The sequence below is a fragment of the Lagenorhynchus albirostris genome, chromosome 8 (genome assembly GCF_949774975.1).
Source record: "Lagenorhynchus albirostris chromosome 8, mLagAlb1.1, whole genome shotgun sequence".
In the NCBI taxonomy this organism is placed as follows: Eukaryota; Metazoa; Chordata; class Mammalia; order Artiodactyla; family Delphinidae; genus Lagenorhynchus; species Lagenorhynchus albirostris.
The window spans coordinates 36,083,036-36,107,317 of NC_083102.1; the positions used below are offsets into that span (position 1 = coordinate 36,083,036).

Here is a 24,282-nt window from a genome sequence, read left to right on the forward strand (position 1 = left end):
CTTCCCCCCATACCCAGCAACCACTGACTGTTTTACCGTCTCCATAGTTCTGCCTTTTCTAGAATGTATGTAGGTGGAATTAAGGTATTTAACCTTTTCATATTGACATCTTTCACTTAATAATGTGCATTTAAGGTTCCACCATGTCTTTCTTGGCTTGATAGCTTATTTCTTTTTAGTGGTGAATAATATTCCATCGTGTAGATGGATCAAAGCTTGTTTATCCTTTCAGCTACTGAAGGATATCTTGGTTGCTTCCACATTTTGGCAGTTACGAACAAAACTGCTGTAGAGACTTCCCTGGTGGTCCAGTGATAAAGAATCCACCTTACAATGCAGGGGACGCAGATTCGATCTCTGGTCAGGGAACTAAGATCCCACATGCTGTGGGGCAACTAAACCTGCGCACCACAACTATTGAGCTCGAGTGCCTCAACTAGAGAGCCTGCGTGCCACAAACAACAGAGCCTGTGCTCTCTGGAGCCCGTGCTCCACAACTAGAGAGAGAAAACCCAAACGCCACAACTAGGGAGAAGCCTGTGTGGCACAACGAAAGATCCCACATGCCTCAATGAAGACCCTGTGTGCTGCAACTAAGACCCGAAGCAGTCAAAAATAAATAAAGTAAATAAATAAATAAATCTTAAAAAAAAAAAACTGTTGTAAACATCCATCTGCCGGTTGTTGTGTGGAAGTAAGTGTTCAACTCTTTTTGGAAATACCATGAAACTTGATTGCTAGATTATATGGGAAGAGTATATTTAGTTTTGTGGGAAATTACCTAACTGTCTTCCAAAGTGACTATACCATTTTGCATTACCACTAGCAGTGAATGAGAGTTCTTGTTGCTCCACACCAGCGTTTGCTGGTGTTAGTGTTTTGGTTTTCTGTCATTCTAATAATGTGTAGTAGTATCTCATTGCTATTTTAATTTGCATTTCCCCAATGACATGTGATATGGAGAGTCTTTTTCTTATGCTTATTTGATATCTGCACCTTCTTTAGTGAGGTGTCTGTTAGGTCTTTTGCCCATTTTTTAATCAAGTTGTTTGTTTTCGTAACGTTGAGTTTCGAGGGTCCTTCATATATTTTGGATAACAGTCTTTTATGAGATAGATCTTTTGAAAATATTTTCTCCTAGTCTATGGCTTGTTTTCTCATTCTATTGACATTGTCTTTTGCAGAAGTTTTTTATTTTAATTAAATCTAGTGTCTCAATTTTTTTTTTAAGGGTTGTGACTTAGGTTTGGCAATGACTTTTTAGATATAACACCCAAGTTCATCTAGATTTTCTCCTAAAAATTTATAAAACTCTCTTAAGAGTTTTAGAGTTTTGTGTTTTACATTTAGGTCTGTGATCCATTTGGAGTTAATTTTTGTGAAGAGTGTAATATCTGTGTCAGGGTTTATTTTTTTGGCATGTCGATATCCAGTTGTTCCAGCACTATTTGTTGAAAAGACTGTCTTTACTCCACTGTATTACTCCACTGCTCCTTTGTTAAAGATCAGTTGAATGTATTTACATGGAACTATATCTGGGCTCTCTCTTCTGTTCCATTGATCTACTTGTCTATTGTTCTGCCTACAACATACTGTCCTTGATTACTAATAGTAATGGTATAGTTACAGCTTTATATTAAGTCTTGAAATCAGATGGTGTCAGTCCTCCAACTTTGTTCATCACCCTCAATATTGTGTTGGCTATTCTGGGTCCTTTGCTTATCCATGTACACTTTAGAATCCATTTGTTTTATCTATAAGATATTTTGCTCTGCTTTTGATTGGGATTGTGTTGAATGTATAAGTCAATTTGGGAAGAGCTAACATAGTGACAGTATTGAGTCTTCCTATTCATATTCATGGAATATCTATTTATGTAGTTCTTCTTTATCCTCAGTTTTCTATTTAATTTCAAATTTGAAATGTTTTTCATATCTGCATTGCTTAATTATGTATAATTAATATTGAAGTGTTGTTACAGTTTTCTTCTCTTTTATAACTGTTATTTTCTGTGTTTTTGAGAATTTTCATCCACTGAAAAGTTTTGATATCTTTCTCTTCCCTTCTAATAGAAACTTGTACGATTGCTGGATTCATTGGACATCTCTTTTATGTGTTTTGTCTTTTATGTTAGACTGTGTATAGAGGTATAGGTGGAGGTTTGGGTGCTTGCTTTGTTTATTAATTCCAAAGATCCTTGCTTGATTGCTACAGATATGAAAGTGGAGTTCCTTTAATAAGTATTGTCCTCTTTTGGCTGATTTATGAATTTTTAATAGGTTTAACTTATGTCAGTATGCTCTTTATTCTTAATTGATTCTTTCCCTTTATCAACACACCTCCAGAGATACCCCCTTTTTTCAAGGTGCTTCCTTTCTCCCTCAGAAATAATATCTTCACAGAGCTCTCACCTTTGGTGACAGCCCTTCCCATATACTTTCCAGACTTTTTCCTTTTGGTCTTCCTGTGCCTAATGCCTTGTTTCACTATGTCCCATAAGTCTTAAGATCTCTCCATTCAGAGTTGGACTCTCTCTGTGGTGAACCTTAGCTAGTATTATCGATTTTTCTGTGACACCTCTAAGACCCCATCATACCTTCCTCTCTTACACAGTCCTCATCTGACTCTGTACTTCGGGTAACTCCAAAGCAAACTCAGTTGGCCTCAGATTTTTATTTCCCCAATTACATGTAAAATAAGGTGCTATTCCTGTTTCCTAGTTATGCCATAGGTGTGAACTGTGTGTGCTTTTATTTGCTCTTCCTAATGTTTTGTATATTTTTTGGAAGTTTTGTAGGGAGATTGGGGTTTAGATGGTGGTTATTATCCTATGAGTATCTGGAATTCTAGCCCTTTAAGTATTTTGCAGTCAAGTGTCTAGGTAACATTGAGATTGAACCACATAAAATTGCAATTTTTGTGGGTCAAGAACTACTGAATATCAGCAGCTCTTTGTGGTTCTACCTAATAGAAACGTAAGTAATCTCTTTACCCTTGTGTTTCATGCCTTAGTGAAATATTATATGATAAAGGTATTATTTTTAGTATTAATTCCAAGGTGATTCAGGCTATATTTTTCAATCAACCTTACTGAGGTTTAATTAATATTCAATAAAATATACCCATTCTAGTGTACAGTTCAGTGAGTAATGACAGTTGTTTACACTTGTGTAACCATCACCACTGTCTAGATACAGAACTTTTCCACGACTCTAAAAAGCTCTAGTATACACCTCTGTAGTCAGCCCACCCCCCACTCGAAGAAACCACTAAACCATTTCTGTCATTAGATTAGATTTCTAAAAAAGACCACATTCCTAAATAGGCCTGTCAGTCTTGCATGATCTGAAGTTTGTTTACCTCTCCAGTGTCATGTGGCTGTCATTCCTCTCTATATGTGTGTTGGCCTTAGGGCCTTTTCACTTATGAGTCCATCCATCCATTTTCTGCCTGGCAGTTTAAATTTCACATGCCTTGAACTGATGTCTATCTCTGCGGGATCCATGATGCTTTTCTGTTCCATGCCTTTGCTCATGCTGTTCTCTCTGCCAGGAAAGCACTTGCCTCCTTAACTAACATTCTTCCTAGCCTGATTTATTCCTACTTATCTTCCTAAAATCAGCTTATACTACTGATTTTAGATTGGGCGTTAGGTATTTATCAATTGTATTTTCTTTACTATTGGGTTGGCCCCAAAATTTCTTTTGGAAACCCACACAAACTTTTTGGCCAACCCAATATATAATTATTTGTCTCCTTCACTAGTCTGAGCTCCTTGAGGGCAGCAATGCCTTCTTCAATTTGTTTTTCCATCACCTATGTGCCTGGCACATGATAGGTACTTAATAAATGTTTGATTAATGATAAATGAGTTTCAACTCCTGTATATAATTTGAGTTAAAATTAAATCTCCATAGGATAAGTTAAAGAAGTCTTTATTAGATACTTAGACAAACTGAAATTGAACTAATAGCATCCTTTAAGTGTGAGGGGAAATAAGCATTGTTTCGTTAGACACCATAGTTCTACTTGCTGAAATCAGTTTTAAATTAATTCTTCACTTCTTCTCTAGCCATGTGTTTTTGAAACTGCACCAAGGAGTGTTTATGGAGAAAAATAGTCTAGCTTGTTCAGAGTATGAGCTATATGGAATAATAATGTGGTTTAAGAATCTAAAAATAAAGAAAATTTGTTTAGTTTCCATTTACATTCACTTTAAGCTTTGATAAGTATATCAGTTAATTGTCTAAGTATGTATCTCCTGTCATATTGTAAGCTCAAGGGCCAGAGGCAGATCATACCAGTCTTGCTTCCTTTAAGTTTTTTGTCTTTAATAGCTAGTAAGTGTTTTGAGTTGATTCTGTGGTTCATGTTTATTGTCCTGTTACATACCCAGGCATGGTACCCTACTATTTTCACCCTAAAATTGTATTAGGTATGAAGAAAATTGTTTAATCTTAATGCCAGTCATCAGTTTCTGATTACGGATAACATCCTGATATGGGCTAAACTAAATGAGTTTGAAATAATACATCTTGAAAAATCTGCATTTTAATATCCATTTATATTATAAGAATTGGGACAAGCAGTAGTGGTCTCTTGATGGACAGGAATAATTTCCAAGTGTTATAAAAATCACTATTATGTTAAAACCTTTGTTCTCTCTGAATGTATACCTTTATAATATGATACCATTTTTACCTTAACCAGATTTTTATGTTCTTCTTTCAGAGCAAATAGCATGATTCTTAATATTTTGGCAACCTGATTTTGTGACTTTTTTTTTTAACAGCAATTGGATATAGTTTAATGGAGCTTCTCTTTTGTGTGATAACTATACATATATATATATATTTTATTGGTATAGTTGTTTTACAATGTTGTGGTATGATAATATATAATATGATACCATTTTTACCTTAACCAGATTTTTATGTTCTTCTTTCAGAGCAAATAGCATGATTCTTAATATTTTGGCAACCTGATTTTGTGACTTTTTTTTTTAACAGCAATTGGATATAGTTTAATGGAGCTTCTCTTTTGTGTGATAACTATACATATATATATATATTTTATTGGTATAGTTGTTTTACAATGTTGTGGTAGTTTCTACTGTACAGCGAAGTGAATCAGCCATATGTATACATATATCTTGCTTTTTTGGATTTCCTTCCCATTTAGGTCAACACAGAGCACTAAGTAGAGTTCCCTGTGCTATACAGCAGGTTCTCATTAGTTATCTGTTTTATACATATTAGTGTATATATGTGTGACTTTGTTTTTATAAACCAGGAGGGATCTGAAAAACAACTGTCTACTACCAGCAGAGCTGGCTCAGAGTTAACTGTGACTACTTTTTGAATTCTGTCACTGAATAACAGAGTTATTTAAGCTTTTCTGGAGGAACTTATGTTTTAGCTAAGAATAAAGTTCAGCAAAACATACAGGCACATTGTACTTCTGAAAAAACACTTTTAAACATAATCTATGATCATGCTTTGTTGTATGGTAATTTTAAAAATTTGAAAATGCTACAGGTGCTCAAACTTACCTCAATGTGACATTTTAAAAATAGGACACTATAATTTGAAAATTTCCCATTTTGATTAATAAAGGTTAATATTTTCCCATTTTATTTTATATTCATACCTATTGTTTTAAAATATAACTTTATTTTGCCTTGTAGTGTATGCAGAGAATATTTTCAAAATGGTGGGAAGAGAAAAGCACTTGAAAAAGATGAAAAAAGAGCTGTACTCGCCACTAAGACCACTCCAGCCTTAAATACGCATGAATCTTCTAAACTTGAAGGTCATTTAACCAACCTCAGCTTTACAAACCCTGAATTTATAACTGAGTAAGTATACTTTTCTACTTAGATTATTAACATTATCCTGGATAGCTGTGTTAATAATGTAAAATAGTGTAATGGTTTACACCAAGTAGTGGGCATTTTGCTTGCTTCTCTGGTCATATGTTAGTCTGAGAAATGTAAATTTGTTATATTATTAGGTAGGAAAGTAGCATAAAATTTTAAGGGATATCTGGGAAACTAGTAGTTCCATAACATCGATTGTTCTCACTAAAAATGAGAAAGAATCATTCATTAAATGTTACATTTTATGGTAATACAAAGAATCAAAACAGTGAAATCCAATTAAATTAAATATAAAGTGTCTATCCACTGACAAATCACAAATAAGGAATTAATGGAAGATTATTAATAGAACCAATTCCCATTATTTTATTTTCAATATAAAAATCTGCCTGCTGGTAATATTTATATATATGCATATAGGCATAAATTTTATTTAATAAGTACATGAGTATTTTCCCAGTTTTACTGAGATATAATTGACATGTAACACTGTTTAACACATACAACAAAGTGATTTAATATATGTATATATTGTGAAATGATTACCACAGTAAGTTTAGTTAACCATCCCTCACCTCACCTAACTACCATTTTTTTTCCTTATGAGAACTTTTAGCAATTTTCAAATATACAATACAGTATTGTTAACTATAGTTACCATGCTGGATATTACATCTCCAGAACTTATTTATCTTATAATTGGAAGTACCTTTCACCCAATCCCTAAATTTGTGATCTGACAGTCACAAATCTGATTTTGTTTCTATGAGTTTGACTTTTTTTTTTGACTCTACATAGAAGTAAGATCATACAGTATTTGTCTTTTCGTGTCTGACTTACTTAGTGCAGTGACCTCAAGGTCCATCCATGTTGTTGCAAATGGCAGGATTTCCCATTTTTTATGGCTAAATAATATTTCATTGTGTATGTATTATAATCCAATTAATTTTAGTAGTATTAAAATTATTTATATACCTTAGTACCAGAATAAATTTGTGGAATCGAGTAATATTGTATTACTCTCTTGAAAATGTTAAGCTCGAATAATTCTAGAAACATTCCTAATAGACACTGCAGGCTAACCATGGAAATAAAATTAAATTAACCTCTTAAAACATTTCCAAACCTGTAGATATCAACATAACATTACCTTTGGTTACTTTGATTTTATACCATGTTGAAATATTATCTAGTTAGGTATAAGCAGTTTCATTCAAAAATTAATATATACCTTTGATTAGTTCTGTAGGAAAAGATCTTTACTTTTATTCAAAGGTTACTACAAAGCTTACAAAGCATAATGAGTTACTAAACATCTTATAACTCAGGTGTTACGAACATTCTTGAATATTTTTAAAATATTGACCAGCATAAGAAATTATATAGTTAACAGTGCTATCAAAAACAGGTACATATGGAAAACGTGAACCCTAGAATTTCTATATCGTTCTTTTTTATAGTCTCTGTTTCATTGTTGAGATTACTTTGTTTGTTAAGTCATTGTCATATTTTCCTTTTACTCTTCTGAACGTGGTTTCTTTGAATTCTTTGAACATTTTTATAATAGCTGATTTGAGGTCTTTGCTAAATACAACATTTGGGCTCACTCAGAATCTATTTACTGCTCTTTTTCTTGAATATGGACTACACTTTCCTGTTTTTCTCTGCATGTCTCATAATTTTTTGTTGAAAACTGTCCAGTATATTTTTGAAGTTATAGAAACTCTTGTTTTGGATTTTTCCCCAAGGAGGGTGGCGATGGTGGTGGTGGTTTTTAGTAATCTCCCTGCACTTAATCTGTGGAGTCTGTTTCCCTGGTAGTTTGTACATTACTATTATTTTTATTTTTTTAGGCTGGTTTCCTACAGCTTGTACTTGTGTCTGCACAGATTAGGGGTCAATGATAGGTCAGAGGTTGTGCTCAAACACCTCTCCAGCCTGTAAGGCTCCCACCCTCTGCCAGTGGATGTGTGTTGATTTGGGAGTACATTTAAAATTCAGGCAGTTTCCAAGTCTGCCTCACTTTTTGCTTTCCATCAGGCCCTCGTGGGTCTCCCGTGCATGTTCATTTAGCCTCCCAATCAACCAAGGCTATGTGGAAAGCTTATTTAGCCCTTCTGTGCCTCTTTCATTTCCAGGATATTTCTGGAATTTCTAAATTTCTGACCAGTCTTCCAGTCTACAGCTCTGGCCAACCAAAACTGCAGCCTGAAGCTGGCATAGCTGCTGACTTGCCCTGTTTGTTTCTTACCATTTTGTTACTTTTACTGACATTGTTCTGTGGGTTTTTCACCCTCTGCTCCAAATCCTGTTAACCCCTTCCAGCAGGGAATTTGCTGTTTCTCACAGCCAGCCCTGTCCTCAAAGAACTTCCATACCAACTGAGCAAAGGGCGGGGATGATGAGAGTGGCTTCAGGCAAAGACACCACAGATCCCCACTGTTGTTAGCTAAGATTTAGCTGGTTTTCATGAATGAACACTTTGCAACGTGTTTGCCTAGGTTTGAGCCCTGAAATGGTTGTGTTTGATGATTGTGTTCTTTGTTATAGTTGTTTACTGAGGAGTGGATTTGCCACCAGCCTCTCCCCTGCCATAGTCAAGAAATTTCAGTCTCTGTTTTAATTTTAAAGGAGAAAAAGTAGTTTTAAGTATTTAAAGGAAATATGATTGTTATAGGTCAGGACTTACTTAGTATTGAAATTAAGCATTGAAACATCTTAGCCTAGGATGGCTAGGTTTAGATTTTCTTCATTCTAGAAACTACTTTGTATAGCATTTGGCCCCAACATGTGTATGTAGACTTATCCCTCCCACTCCTCCTACCATTATTGCAGCCCATATTCTAGTCTTATGGAACTGTTTAAATTCCCCTAGTGGCACATGCATGTTCTCACTTTCTGGCATTTGCAAGTACAATATATCCTCTTTCTGATCAACTGTTGCTGTATTATATTAGGCTATATTTGAAGCATCTTCCCTTCCAGAACTTAACTTGAACTTCTCAAAAGAATTGGTACTCTGGTACCAATATCAAACTTTTAATATCTCTATTACAGTACTTATCATGTTGTATTAAAATCAGTATTTTATATTTTCCTGACTGCAGATGAAATAAGATAACAGTATGAAAAATTTGCATGTAGAGAAGATTATAGGTGTAGAAAAATTATTACTCAATCCTGGTTACATTTAGGTGTATTTCTTTCCAGTCTTTTTAATAGGCACTGTTTTCTTACACAATAGAGACCATGCAGTATAAAAAATTTTGTGTAAACTGCTCTTCCTATGCTATTAAAACACTCATTCTGCATTATATTTTATCATAAATATCTACCACTTTATGTGTCTAAATATAAAGTGATACTCATACAAAATAATAATCAATTTTTCCAAAGAGAATTTCTCGCTCTCTTACACATACACACTTCTAGAGAGGTAGATGAAATAGTCAAAGGTCTGATGTTTACTCTCTTTATTTATAGATATTATTATTTAGGAAGATATGTATTTGTTACTATCTAAATCTGTTTGACTTCCGACTTTGGATAGCAAGTGTAGCTAGCAAGGGTTATCTTTTTCCCAGTGTTATCACAAAATCAAGTCATTTTGATTTCCGAGTTCAGATAGTGATGGCTCACATAGCAAAAATACCTTGGGTTTTTTTAACTTACATTTCATGAAAACCAAAAATTTATTACTACTAGAGTCACTTTTTTTTCTTCTAACTTTATTGAGATATAATTGACATATAACGTTGTGTAAGTTTAAGGTTACGATGTAATGATTTTATACATGCATATGTTACAAACTGATTACAACAATAAGGTTAGTTAATACAGCAGTTACTTCACATAGTTAGAATTCTGTGTGTGTTTGTGAGGAGAGAACTTTTAAAATCTCTCTTAGACAACATTCAAATATAAAATACAGTATTGTTAACTATATTCACGTACAGAACATTACCTTACATTACATCCCCAGAAACTGATTCCTCTTATAAGTGGAAATTTGTACCCTTTGGCCACCTTTACCATTTTCTCCCCCTCCACCTCCTGCCGCTGACAATCTGCTCTCTGTTTCTATGAGTTCGGTTTTTATAGATTCCACATTTAAGTGGGATCATAAGTGTTTTTCTCTGTCTGACTTATTTCCCTAAGCATAATGCCCTCAAGTTATATCCACGTTGTTGCATATGGCAGAATTTCCTTCTTTTATGGCTGAATAACATTCCAGTGTGTGTGTGTGTGTGTGTGTCTATCACATTTTCTTTCTTAAACACCTTTATTGGAGTATAATTGCTTTACAATGATGTGTTAGTTTCTGCTTTAGAACAAAGTGAATCAGTTATACATATACATATGTTCCCATATCTCTTCCCTCTTGCATCTCCTTCCCTCCCACTCTCCCTATCGCACCCCTCTAGGTGGTCACAAAGCACCCAGCTGATCTCCCTGTGCTATGCGGCTGCTTCCCACTAGCTATCTATTTTACCTTTGGTAGTGTATATATGTCCATGCCACTCTCTCACTTTGTCACAGCTTACCCTTCCCCCTCCCCATATCCTCAAGTCCATTCTCTAGTAGGTCTGTGTATTTATTCCCATCTTAGCCCTAAGTTCTTCATGACTTTTTTTTTCTTTTCTTAGATTCCATATATATGTGTTAGCATACGGTGTTTGTTTTTCTCTTTCTGACTTATTTCACTCTGTATGACAGACTTTAGGTCCATCCACCTCACTACAAATAACTCAATTTCGTTTCGTTTTATGTCCAAGTAATATTCCATTGTATATATGTGCCACATCTTCTTCATCCATTCATCTGTTGATGGATACTTAGGTTGCTTCCATGTCCTGGCTATTGTAAATAGAGCTGCAATGAACATTTTGGTACATGACTCTTTGAATTATGGTTTTCTCAGGGTATATGCCCAGTAGTGGGATTTCTGGGTCGTATGGTAGTTCTATTTTTAGTTTTTAAAGGAACCTCCATACTGTTCTCCATAGTGGCTGTATCAAGTGACATTCCCACCAACAGTGCAAGAGGGTTCCCTTTTCTCCACACCCTCTCCAGCATTTATTGTTTGTAGATTTTTTGATGATGGCCATTCTGACCGGTGTGAGATGATATCTCATTGTAGTTTTCATTCGCATTTCTCTAATGATTAATGATGTTGAGCATTCTTCCATGTGTTTGTTGGCAATCTGTATATCTTCTTTGGAGAAATGTCTATTTAGGTCTTCTGCCCATTTTTGGATTGGGTTGATTGTTTTTTTCATAGTGAGCTGCATGAGCTGCTTGTAAATTTTGCAGATGAATCCTTTGTCAGTTGCTTCATTTGCAAATATTTTCTTCCATTCTGAGGTTTGTCTTGTTCATGGTTTCCTTTGCTGTGCAAAAGCTTTTCAGTTTCATTAGGTTGCATTTGTTTATTTTTGTTTTCATTTCCTTTCTCTAGGAGGTGGGTCAAAAAGGATCTGGCTGTGATTGATGTCATAGAGTGTTCTGCCTATGTTTTCCTCTAAGAGTTTGATAGTTTCTGGCCTTACATTTAGGTCTTTAATCCATTTTGACTTTATCTTTGTGCATGGTGTTAGGGAGTGATCTAATTTCATACTTTTACATGTAGCTGTCCAGTTGTCCCAGCACCACTTTTTGAAGAGGCTGTCTTTTCTCCACTGTATATTCTTGCCTCCTTTATCAAAGATAAGGTGACCATATGTGCATGGGTTTATCTCTGAACTTTCTATCCTGTACCATTGATCTATATTTCTGTTTTTGTGCCAGTTCCATACTGTCTTGATTCCTGTAGCTTTGTAGTATAGTCTGAAGTCAGGGAGCCTGATTCCTCCAGCTCCGTTTTTCGTTCTCAAGATTGCTTTGGCTATTCGGGGTCTTTTGTGTTTCCACAAAAATTGTGAAATTTTCTGTTCTAGTTCTGTGAAAAATACCAGTGGTAGTTTGATAGGGATTGCATTGATTCTGTAGATTGCTTTGGGTAGTAGAGTCATTTTCACAATGTTGATTCTTCCAGTCCAAGAACATGGTATATCTCTCCATCTATTTGTATCATCTTTAATTTCTTTCATCAGTGTCTTATAATTTTCTGCATACAGGTCTTTTGTCTCCTTAGGTAGGTTTATTCCTAGATATTCTTTTGTTGCAATGGTAAATGGGAGTGTCTTCTTAATTTCACTTTCAGATTGTTCATCATTAGTGTATAGGAATGCCAGAGATTTCTGTGCATTAATTTTGTATCCTGCTACTTTACCAAATTCATTGATTAGCTCTAGTAGTTTTCTGGTAGCATCTTTAGGATTCTCTGTGTATAGTATCATGTCATCTGAAAACAGTGACAGCTTTACTTCTTTTCCAATTTGGATTCCTTCTTTTCCAATTTGGATTCTTTTTATTAATTTGGATTCCTTTTATTCCTTTTATTTCCAATTTGGATTCTCTGTGTATAGTATCATGTCATCTGCAAACAGTGACAGCTTTACTTCTTTTCCAATTTGGATTCCTTTTATTCCTTTTACTTCTCTGATTACTGTGGCTAAAACTTCCAAAACTGTGTTGAATAAGAGTGGTGAGAGTGGGCAACCTTGTCTTCCTCCTGATCTTAGTGGAAATGGTTTCAGTTTTTCACCAGTGAGGACGATGTTGGCTGTGGGTTTGTCATATATGGGCTTTATTATGTTGAGGAAGGTTCCCTCTGTGCCTACTTTCTGGAGGATTTTTATCATAAATGGGTGTTGAATTTTGTCAGAAGCTTTCTCTGCATCTATTGAGATGATCATATGGTTTTTCTCCTTTAGTTTGTTAATATGGTTTATCACATTGATTGCTTTGCGTATATTGAAGAATCCTTGCATTCCTGGGATAACCCCCACTTGATCATGGTGTATGATCCTTTTAATGTGCTGTTGGATACTGTTTGCTAATACTTTGTTGAGGATTTTCGCATCTATGTTCATCAGTGATATTGGCCTGTAGTTTTCTTTCTTTGTGACATCTTTGTATGGTTTTGGTATCAGGGTGATGGTGGCCTCGTAGAATGAGTTTGGGAGTGTTCCTCCCTCTGCTATATTTTGGAAGAGGTTGAGAAGGATAGGTGTTAGCTCTTCTCTAAATGTTTGATAGAATTCGCCTGTGAAGCCATCTGGTCCTGGGCTTTTGTTTGTTGGAAGATTTTTAATCACAGTTTCAATTTCAGGGCTTGAGATTGGCCTCTTCATATTTCTGCTCTTCCTCATTCAGTCTCAGCAGGTTGTGCATTTCTAAGAATTTGTCCATTTCTTCCAGGTTGTCCATTTTCTTGGCATAGAGTTGCTTGTAGTAATCTCGTGATCTTTTGTATTTCTGCAGTGTCAGTTGTTACTTCTCCTTTTTCATTTCTAATTCTGTTGATTTGAGTCTTCTCCCTTTTTTCTTGATGAGTCTGGCTAATGGTTTATCAATTTTGTTTATCTTCTCAAAGAACCAGCTTTTAGTTTTATTGATCTTTGCTATTGTTTCCTTCATTTCTTTTTCATTTATTTCTGATCTGTTTTTTATGATTCCTTCTGCTAACTTTGGGGGTTTTTTGCTTTTCTTTCTCTAATTGCTTTAGGTGCAAGGTTAGGTTGTTTATTCGAGATGTTTCCTGTTTCTTAAGGTAGGATTTTATTGCTATAAACTTCCCTCTTAGAACTGCTTTTGCTGCATCCCATAGGTTTTGGGTCGTCGTGTCTCCATTGTCATTTGTTTCTAGGTATTTTTTTATATCATCTTTGATTTCTTCAGTGATCACTTGGTTAATAAGTAGTTTATTGTTTAGCCTCCATGTGTTTGTATTTTTTACAGATCTTTCCTGTAATTGAAATCTAGTCTCATAGCGTTGTGGTCCGCAAAGATATTTGATACGATTACAATTTTCTTAAATTTAGCAAGGCTTGATTTGTGACCCAAGATACGATCTATCTTGGAGAATGTTCCATGAGCACTTGAGAAAAATGTGTATTCTGTTGTTTTTGGATGGAATGTCCTCTAAATATCAATTAAGTCCGTCTTGTTTAATGTATCACTTAAAGGTTGTGTTTCCTTATTTATTTTCATTATGGATGATCGTCCATTGGTGAAAGAGGGTGTTAAAGTCCCCTACTACGATTGTGTTACTGTCAATTTCCCCTTTTATGGCTGTTAGTATTTGCCTTATGTATTGAGGTGCTCCTATGTTGGGTGTGTGAATATTTACAATTGTTATATCTTCTTCTTGCATCGATCCCTTGATCATTTTGTAGTGTCCTTCTTTGTCTCTTGTAATAGTCTTTATTTTAAAGTCTATTTTGTCTGATATGAGAGTTGCTACTCCAGCTTTCTTTTGATTTCCATTTGCATGGAATATCTTTTTCCATCCCCTCACTTTCAGTCTGTGTGGGTCTCTTGTAGACAGCATATATATGCGTCTTATTTTTGTATCCATTCAGCGAGTCTTTGTCTTTTGGTGGGAGCATTTAATCCATTTACATTTAAGGTAGTTATCGATATGTATGTTCCTATGACCATTTTCTTAATTGTTTTGGTTTTGTTATTGTAGGTCTTTTCCTTCTCTTGCGTTTCTTGCCTAGAGAAGTTCCTTTAGCATTTGTTGTAAAGCTGGTTTGGTGGTGCTGAACTCTCTCAGCTTTTGCTTGTCTGTAAAGGTTTTAATTTCTCCATCAAATCTGAATGAGATCCTTGCTGGATAGAGTAATCTTGGTTGTAGGTTTTTCTCCTTCATCACTTTAAATATGTCCTGCCAGTCCCTTCTGGCTTGCAGAGTTTCTGCTGAAAGATCAGCTGTTAACCTTATGGGGATTCCCTTGGGTGTTATTTCTTGTTTTTCCCTTGCTGCTTTTAATATGTTCTCTTTGTATTTAGTTTTTGATAATTTGATTAATATGTGTCTTAGCGTGTTTCTCCTTGTATTATCCTGTATGGGACTCTCTGTGCTTCCTGGACTTGATTAACTCTTTCCTTTCCCATATTAGGGAAGTTTTCAACTATAACCTCTTCAAATATTTTCTCAGACACTTTCTTTTTCTCTTCTTTTGGGACCCCTATAATTTGAATGTTGGTGCATTTAATGTTGTTCCAGAGGTCTCTGAGACTGTCCTCAGTTCTTTTCATTCTTTGTTCTTTATTCTGCTCTGCAGTAGTTATTTCCACTATTTCATCTTCCAGGTCACTTATCCATTCTTCTGCCTCAGTTATTCTGCTATTGATCCCTTCTAGAGAATTTTTAATTTCATTTATGGTGTTGGTCATCATTGTTTGTTTGCTCTTTAGTTCTTCTAGGTCATTGTTAAACGTTTCTTGTATTTTCTGTATTCTATTTCCAAGATTTTGGATCATGTTTACTATCATTATTCTGAATTCTTTTTCAGGTAGACTGCCTATTTCCTCTTTAGAGTCACTTTTTAAAGTCATCTATAGCTCAGAATTGAGACGTGACACTTTTTGAATCTGTATATAATGTGATTGATGGAAATTTTACCCAAGCCGCAATTACTACCAATCCTTCTAATACTAAGATAGCTGTGTCCCAACCCTCCTTCTTGTTGTACATATATACTTGTAAATGATACAAAATAAGTACTTTGCTTCCTTTTAAAAAGTATTATTTTTTCAAAATGTTTACCAAATAGGCCGTAATTCTGGGCCATAAAACACACCTTAACAAATTTAGAAAGATTTGAGTTATATAAAGTATTCTCTCAGACCACAATAGAATTAAAATATAAACCAATAACAAAGAGAACTGGAAAATCCCAAAATATTTATTGATTATCTAATTAGCATGTGGGTCAAACAAGAAGTCTCAGGCGAAATTTTAAAATACTTTGCACTAATTGCACTAAATGAAAATGCATCTTATTAAAATTGAAGATATGTAGTGAAAGCATGCTTAGAGGGAAATTTTTAACATTGAAAGTATATATTAGAAAAGAAGAAAAATGTAAAATCAGTAATCTAAACTTCTACCTTAGGAAACTAGAAAAACAAGAGCAAGTTAGATCCAAAATAATCGGAGAAAAAGAAATAATAAAGATCAGAGCAGAAATTAATGAAATTGAAAACAGGAAAGCCATAGAGAAAATCAGTGAAACTAAAAGTTGGTGTTTGAAGGTCAATAAAATTGATAAACCTCTGGTCAAGCTAACCAAAAAAAAAAAAAGAAAGACAAATTACTAATATTAGAAATTAAAGAAGGGCCATCACTACTGATCTCATTGACAATAAAAGGATAATATAGGCATATTATAAATAACTCTATGCCCACAAATTTGATAACTTAGATGAAATTCCTTGAAGGACACAATCTACCAAAACTCACACAAAGAGAAATAGATCATCTGAATAGGTTTTTATTAATTAAAGAAGTTAAAGCAATAATGAATAGTCTTCCAAAAGAGAAAGCATCAGGCCTAGTTGGTTGTACTGGTGATATCTACCATTTAAGGAAAAAGAGACCAATTCTCTACAGTCTGTTCCACAATATAGAATTAGAGGGAACACTTCTGAATTCATTCTGTGAGGCCAGCAGAATGTAATTTAAGATGTTAAACCAGTCTTCCCATTTCCCAATCTAAAGTAAAAAGGAAAATTTTTAAATAAAAGAAAATCATATGAAATCAGAAAAATAAAATTCATTCTGTGATGTTCTAGTACTTGCCATGGTAGAAACATGGCATACATGGCTTTCATAATACTTTCCAAAATCCATGATAAATGTAGGTAGTTGGTCATTGGATCTTTCCTACAGAGCCTGGACTTGCCTCAGAATCCCTTTTACACAGCACTCTAAGAAGCTGTCTCCAATTAATCAGTCAATATAAGAGAAGAAACTCATCATCTGCCATTTATGTCCATTACTGTTGTTACAAATAGAACACACAGTTTTGACTCTAAGTTTCTTAGCATCTAAGCCAAGGCTTCGAATAGTATCATTTCATTATTTCTTTTTTTTTTAAGGATTGTCTGTTCATGTCATTTGCTCTCTTAAGTTTTATGATCTTAAGTCTGTCAATTTGTATGAGCTCTTTAGTACTCAGGATATTACTGGACATTTATAGTGATTTGAGTGGGGGCTTAACACATGCTTCATGGGTAAAAGAACAGACAGACAGATGGACGGATGGATGGAAGGAAATGAAAGAAGGAAAGACATATTTAGGACAGTAGAATCAGGTTTTTCTAATCATCTACTTGAGATTTAGTTAATTGGTAGAGAAAGGGGGAAGGAAGAGGTGGCACTGAGCAAAAGGAAAGACTGTTTATTAGATGGTCACTGCCAATCCAAGAGTCTTATGGACTTTACCTGCATACTGCCTTAGGATGTAAGATATTGGACATATTCTTAAAAGACTTGTGACAGAAAGAGAATATAATACATGATGATAGGTAATATCTAATAAAGAGGACCTAATTTGACATATTAATGCTGGTTTTGAGAGTTTGGTTTATAATAATTAAATAGTGGTTTTGAATACCATTTTAGTGTTCTTTTTTTTCAAAGTTTTAGTTAGCAGTTGATTTTTATTCAGTTTTTAGCATTCTTCGTATTTTCTTTGGCTTTTAACGTTGAAGGTTATCCTAGTAAGTAAAAGATATTACGGTAGTAAAGGAGGAAGTTAAATGTCTTTTGAACATAATACAGTATATAAATGAAAAATTTGTTTCAGTAGTGCTTTTCAGGTGTTTTGCTCTTAGTTTGAAATGCATTACATATTAATCAAAGCATATATACAAATATAAATTTGAACCTGAGAGTAAAATTTTTCATTTATTTCACTGAAACACTAAATGGATAAAATTGTGATTACAAGTATCAAATATGGAGTTTTAGAAATATTAAGATATTAAGTCCCACTTCCCTGGTGGCGCAGTGGTTAAGAATCCACCTGCCAGTGCAGGGGACACAGGTTCGAGTCCTGGTCTAGGATGATCCCACATGCCGCAGAGCAACTAAGCCCGTGCGCCACAACTACTGGGCCTGCGCTCTAGACCCTGCAAGCCACAACTACTGAAGCCCATGTGCCACAACTACTGAAGCCTGTGTGCCTAAATCCCATGCTCTACAACAAGAGAAGCCACTGCAATGAGAAACCCATGCACCGCAACGAACGTAGCCCCCACTCGCTGCAACTAGAGAAGAGCCTGCGCACAGCAATGAAGACCCAACGCAGACATACATACATACATACATACATAACTAAATAAATAAAATTTTAAAAAAAGAGACAGACATGGTGGCTGATGCCTTTTGTTAAAAAAAGAAAAGATATTAAGTCCCATTTAAAGCCATGTATAATATTTTAAAGCTATTTCTACAGAAACAATGTGTATTAATTACCAATTCAAAATGTAAAGTTTTCCTCCATAGGTTTTCTTCATTTAAAAAATATATATATATTGGAGATTATGAATAAGCTGAATGCTAATAATCCATGCTTATCAGTTGCTCCTTTTTAAAACGTTAGATAGTTCCTTTCCCAATTTTAACACTGGCTCAGAGAATAACCTTGGGAAAATATCTAACATTCCTGAGTCTCCCTTTATTTATAAAAATAAAATAATGCTGTATAGTCTTCTGTTAAAAAAAAATAGGAAGAACTACGTATAAAGACCCCAAAGGTCTGAGCTTTCAGATAATGACCCAAAGTACTAGATGTTGGGAATGAAAGTAGTGATGATTATATAGGTTCAAAGCATCATTTGGGTAACAATAGCACAAGGGGCAAATTGTCATAAGAAGAATACCGTGATCCAGCCCTCTATAATCTGACTGTATATATAAAGGAAAATAATGACCAAAAAATATTTTCTACGAAAAATTCTGTTTGGAGGCATTCTGTTATTTATTTAATTTTTGGCTGTGTTGGGTCTTCACTGCTGCGCAGCGGCTTTGTCTAGTCGCGGTGAGTGGGGGCTAATTTTCGTTGTAGTGCACAGGCTTCTCATTGCGGTGGCTTCTCTTGTTGCAGAGCACGGGCTCTACGCATGTGGGCTCAGTAGTTGTGGCTTGCGGGCTGTAGAGCGCAGGCTCAGTAGTTGTGGCTCATGGGCTTAGTTGCTCCATGGCATGTGGGATCTTCCTGGACCGCGGCTTGAACCCGTGTCCCCTGCATTGGCAGATGGATTCTTAACCACTGCGCCACCAGGGAAGTCCCTGTTTGGAGGAATTCTTAAAGTAAATATGCTTCCTTAGTAAGATTTAAAGCATTCCCCCCAAATTCTGTTAACTTCAGTTTATAGGATTTTTATTATAGTTCTGTATATTATGTCCTCAACAGATAGTAAATTAAAGATTTACTATCTAAAACAAGTTGTTTATTATTTTGGTAACTGGAGTTGAATCTAATTTGATCTAATAAAAAATATAAAGCTAATTAGACTTACATGGAATTATAGAAGTATAATTTAGGAAATAGAATCTTTGGTGTTTTAACTAACAAAGTACCGTTTTCTAGTGAGTTACCTAAAGCCTAATAAAACTCATCCTGAAACAAATATCAATGAATGTTATTCATTTTATGGGGGTGGTAGAGGCATGTGCTATATTACCTATTTTATGAGTCTTAATGGTAATTTAGTGGTTATTAACAATCAACTTATGTATTCTTCTCCTTATGACTGCAGTGTTATCTTTAAAAAATAAATGTCTTCATCTTAATACATGTGCTGTAAGGACACGTCCTTTTATCAGTACATTTCTTGTCATTTCTTAATAGCAGTACATCCCCTTTCTTTGCCTCTTAAATGCTGGTCCTGTGCTCTCTACTCTTCATTTTCATATCCTCTCATGGCAGCTTAATTTACTTCCATAGTTTTGGTTACCACGTATATGCTGGTGATACCAAATCTGTATTTCCAGTTCAGAGCTCTGATCTGAGCTTCATATATCTATCTAGGTGCCTACTAAACTCTGTTTGCGTTTGTGCCTGTGAGATACCCTTGTATCATGAGCAAGCTAATATTCTCCCCTTTCCTACACTCTGAATCACCCAAATTTGTTCCTCTTCCAATGTTCCCTGTTTCATTAAACGCATCTGTATGCCCAAGCTAGAAACTTAAAGATTTTATCTTGACTCCTTCCCTGTCTCACTTCCCACATCCAGTTAATCACCAAGTCCTATTATCATTTCTAAGTTCTCAATATCACTTCAGTCAGTCTACATCTCTCTGTCCTCTTCTCCCACCAGGGCAATTACAATAGACTTCTATTTCCAGTCTTACTGCAATTCATTCTCCACAGTTCATCCTGAGAATTTTTTTCTGAAACATAAACCTGATAATGCCAGCTCTCTTACCTAAAACTGTTCAGGGATTTTCTTTTGCTCTTCAGATAAAATGCAGGCTCCTTAACATAACATAGAAAATCCTTCATTATTGACCTCGGCATCCCTCATTTCCTCAGTACCTTTTCTTTTCAACTATATGACCTAATAATACTGATGTTTCTTTAATTCATGTAGAACTCCAGCTTCGGCCTGGTGTTTTTCCTTCTGCCCAGAGCATCCTCTCACAACCCATCATTCAACCCCTTCACCTGGATAATTTCCTGTTAATCCTTACATATAGTCTTATTCAACACTCTGAGGAGGAACTTCCTTTACTCCTAGATTTGGTATCATCAACAAGGCTACCAGAATCCTCTAACATAGCAGATTTCAAAGTGTGATCCATGGATCTCTAGGAGTCTCTGAGGCCCTTTTGGGGAGGTCTGTGAGTTCACAGTATTTCCATGTTAATATTAAAATATTATTTGCCTTTTTTACCATGTTGCTATTTGTACTGATAGTTCAGAAGCAATGGTGGATAAAGTTGCTGACATCTTAGCACAAATCAAGGCAGTGAAACCAAATTATATTAGTAGTCGTATTCTTCGCCATGAACCCACAATTTAAAAAAAAAAGTCCAGTTTCAACTTGATTGTTGGTGATGAAGCAATAAAAATTATAAATTGTATTAAACTTAACTATTGAGTAATTGTCTTTTTAATGTCATGTGATGAAATGGGAAATACACAAAAAGCACACTAAAGCATGATGGCATGATTATCCAGCTATTATCTGTTTAGCTAGACAACAGAGATCTACAAAAAAAATGTAAAACAGTGTCACTTTTCTCATTAAGTTTTTGTTTGGAAAATATAATTTTCTCCAAAAATGCTATTTATAAAGTTAGCCTGTGATGATTTTACTATTGCCATTTTTATGAATAAATTTTTAAAAATTTACTCAGCTATAATTTTTATACAGTAAATGTCAATTGATATAACCCACATAAACAAAAGTTCTTTGATGTCTTCAGTAACTTTTAAGAGTAGAAAGATATTCTGAAACCAAAAAGTTTGAAAACCCCTGCTCTAACTCATTGTATTTTCCTTATTCTGTTTATGGTTTGTCTTTCCTCTTAGACCACATTGTAAACCCCGTGAAGATAAGGTCCATGTCTGCCTTGTGGGTAACTCAGCTCCTAGCATAGTGCCAACACATACAAGGTCCCCAATAGATACTTGTTAAATTACTGAATTCAACAGCATGTGTTTATTATTATCTTGCATATTGTTGAAATGTGAGTCTAGAGCTAGGAAAAAAATTTTAAAAATCAGAAAGTAGATATAGAAGTATCATCTGCATTTGGGGATTATTTTGATTGTTGGAAGTACATGATATCATCTGGATATACAGAATATCACCTGAATCATTCTGGAGAAAAATTGTAAAGTAGAAAGAGAGAAGGAAAGAGAGAAACCTTAATTATGGAACTTTAGGGAATGCTTGTGTATAACAGGAATGAAAAGGAAGATATAATGAATGTAAGAGTTAGGAGGATAATCATTAATTGGATACAGATTGAGAGGATGTTCTTCGGGTGGGGGGGCTTTATAGAGTAATGATCCTCTAAAGAGAAGCATGATAGCAAGTGAAAAGGTTAAGATAGGATAATGTCTTTAGGGAAATTCAGGAGTTCTCCCCAAGTGACTACAACACACACATTATTTTGTACTTGTAAGTCTATAGAGTAAATTTTTTTATTATCTTGAGTCATCTAAATAAGAATTTAACTGGATTTATTTTTAATGCTAATACAACAGCATTAACTAAATTAGAGGATGGAGATATACAAGCAACTGGCTAAAGTCAAGGAACAGAGGATGTATGTATATGTATAGAACTGAGTGGGTTGAACAGTAAATTGTGTTGTTTGTGCTGCAACTTTAAATCATCACCTCCTTCTTATCCCTAGGAGAATCACTTTCTTAATAAAAATCTCCTGTTTAGTACTTCTCCAAAAGAAATGCTTTATTTACTTGAAAGCTTTGTTCTTATCCCCCGCCTCATTTGTAGGTAAGTCTTTCTGGTCCGTAATTTTTAAAATCATTCATTACACTCAGAGAATGGATTTTCTATTAGTTAGTGCTATCTTTCCTAGTTAACTAGGATAACTTGGTTTTTTGGTATTGAACCTTAGAAAACATTCACTAATTTTATATGGAGTATTCGAGAGTGATGGTACTTATGTTTTCTTTGACATTTTTTTTCTTCAGTCACTTGCCTTTTGATAAATATAACTCAATCTTTGTCACAGCATTTTGATATGAAAGTGTCAAAATATTGCTGTGATAACTGTCATGGTTAAGGATAGTACTCTACAGATTTTATAAAGCTCTTCTGAGATCTAGTACTTAGGCCTAGACAGGATCTATAGTTTGAGATCTATAGTGAAGAATAGTTAGTGTCTGGCTTTCTAAACCTTCAACCATGAAGCTTGTGGGAAAGCTGCTATTTAGAGATAAAATAGGAACTGAAACTCTGTAAACAATAAACAGCCGCCTTCCTGGGTTTCAGCCCACTCCCTCCTGACCTCTTCTGTTTCACCAGGCAGCAGCAAGTAGTTCATAGCTTTCCCTCCTTGATTCTCACCCGATAGTTTTCCTTCCTTGATTCTCGACCGTTCTCTGTGCTTCACTTGGCCCATGGAGACTGCCTACTTGCGGATCTGCCAAAGTCAGAGCTGGAGTCTTTAGATTAGTCACAGTGTTGCACAGAATTCTGAAATGTTTCCCTGCACCAAATTTAATAACACATTGTTACTAAGTTTATTCTTACTATACTGGTAATAGCCAAATTAGTGATACTGAGTAACTGTATATGGAGGAGTGAATAGACACTTCAGTTCCCAAATCATATATTATTTATGACTCTTTTTTGAAGTGGTGGTCCTCATGTAGTACTATATATTTATTATATTGTGTGTATTTCCCATTCTCACTCAGTTCAGCTCTACTTATAGAAAGCCATATGAAGATAATTCATGATGTTTTATTTATACAGCACTTACCTAAATTAGATTCCTGCTGTGTAAGTTTAAGGACAGTAAGTTTGCCTTACCACTGTATCATCAGTACCTACAGAATACCTGGCATACAATAAGTACTCAGTATATATTTGAATAAATGAAAGAAAAATGGAAACAATTGAGTAATCTAATATAGAAAGTATGAGCATAATTGCTTTACTTCTGGAGAATATTTTAAAATTAAGAATGTGGCCTTAAGAACATGACCAGACATGAAATGTGAATCTGAGGTGGAAGCCTTCTGTGAAATATGTAAGTTGTTAAAGAACCTTAGCCAGCTGGATTCTTTTCTACCTCAGTTTTCCAAAGCAGTGGTTTTTAGCCTTCAAAGAAACAATGTTACCTGTGTTAATTTTTATCTACGCAACAGTGATAGAGGTCACAGCCTACAACTTAAACTATAAATATGAGTGTAGAGTAGTAAGGTATTTCAGAATGACATTGTCTACCTCACTCAATCTCTAAGCCTTTAGGCAATGTTTATGTCTATTTCCGTGTAAGAGGAAAAGCCTATTCCTCCCAAGATCTCTGTACTGTTATGGATTAACTCTAGATTGAATACATATTCTCAAAGGTAGAAACAATTTTGAAAACCTGGGAAAGTCTGTATGTTTGAGAGAATTCACAGTAAATTAATCTAAGTAAAATAATCTACTCTATCATAAAATCACAAGAGAACTTGTGTCTGTGTCTAAAGGCCAGGTTTTCTTTAGGCTTTAGTAGTAGTTGAGAACTTTAAAAAAGGGTTAGAAAATTCTAAAAGAATTAAGTTATTCACTTTAGTAACTGGCCCAAGGGGCATTATAATCTTCCTAACCATTATAATTTTCCAGACCATGTACTGGTGTATAAAGCATCATGAGGACAGATGATCAAACTCTGTTATTCTCTGCTATAATTTGGGGGCTTAACACAGTAACCTTGCACATAAAGGAACACACTAAATCGGTGAATGAATGAATTGTTAGAAGGGACTATAAAATTAATTTTAACCAAAACCCCAAATAGTGCAAATCTCA

General features: G+C 34.8%; 1 protein-coding gene across 1 annotated transcript in view; it reads left to right on the plus strand.

Moving 5' to 3' along the window:
- Positions 1-24,282, plus strand: part of BMT2 (base methyltransferase of 25S rRNA 2 homolog) — an 87,328-nt gene that overhangs the window by 26,395 nt on the left and 36,651 nt on the right. The window contains exon 3 of the mRNA XM_060156824.1: positions 5,687-5,857. Coding sequence (XP_060012807.1) covers positions 5,687-5,857 — 171 coding nt within the window. The remainder of the gene's footprint in view (positions 1-5,686; positions 5,858-24,282) is intronic.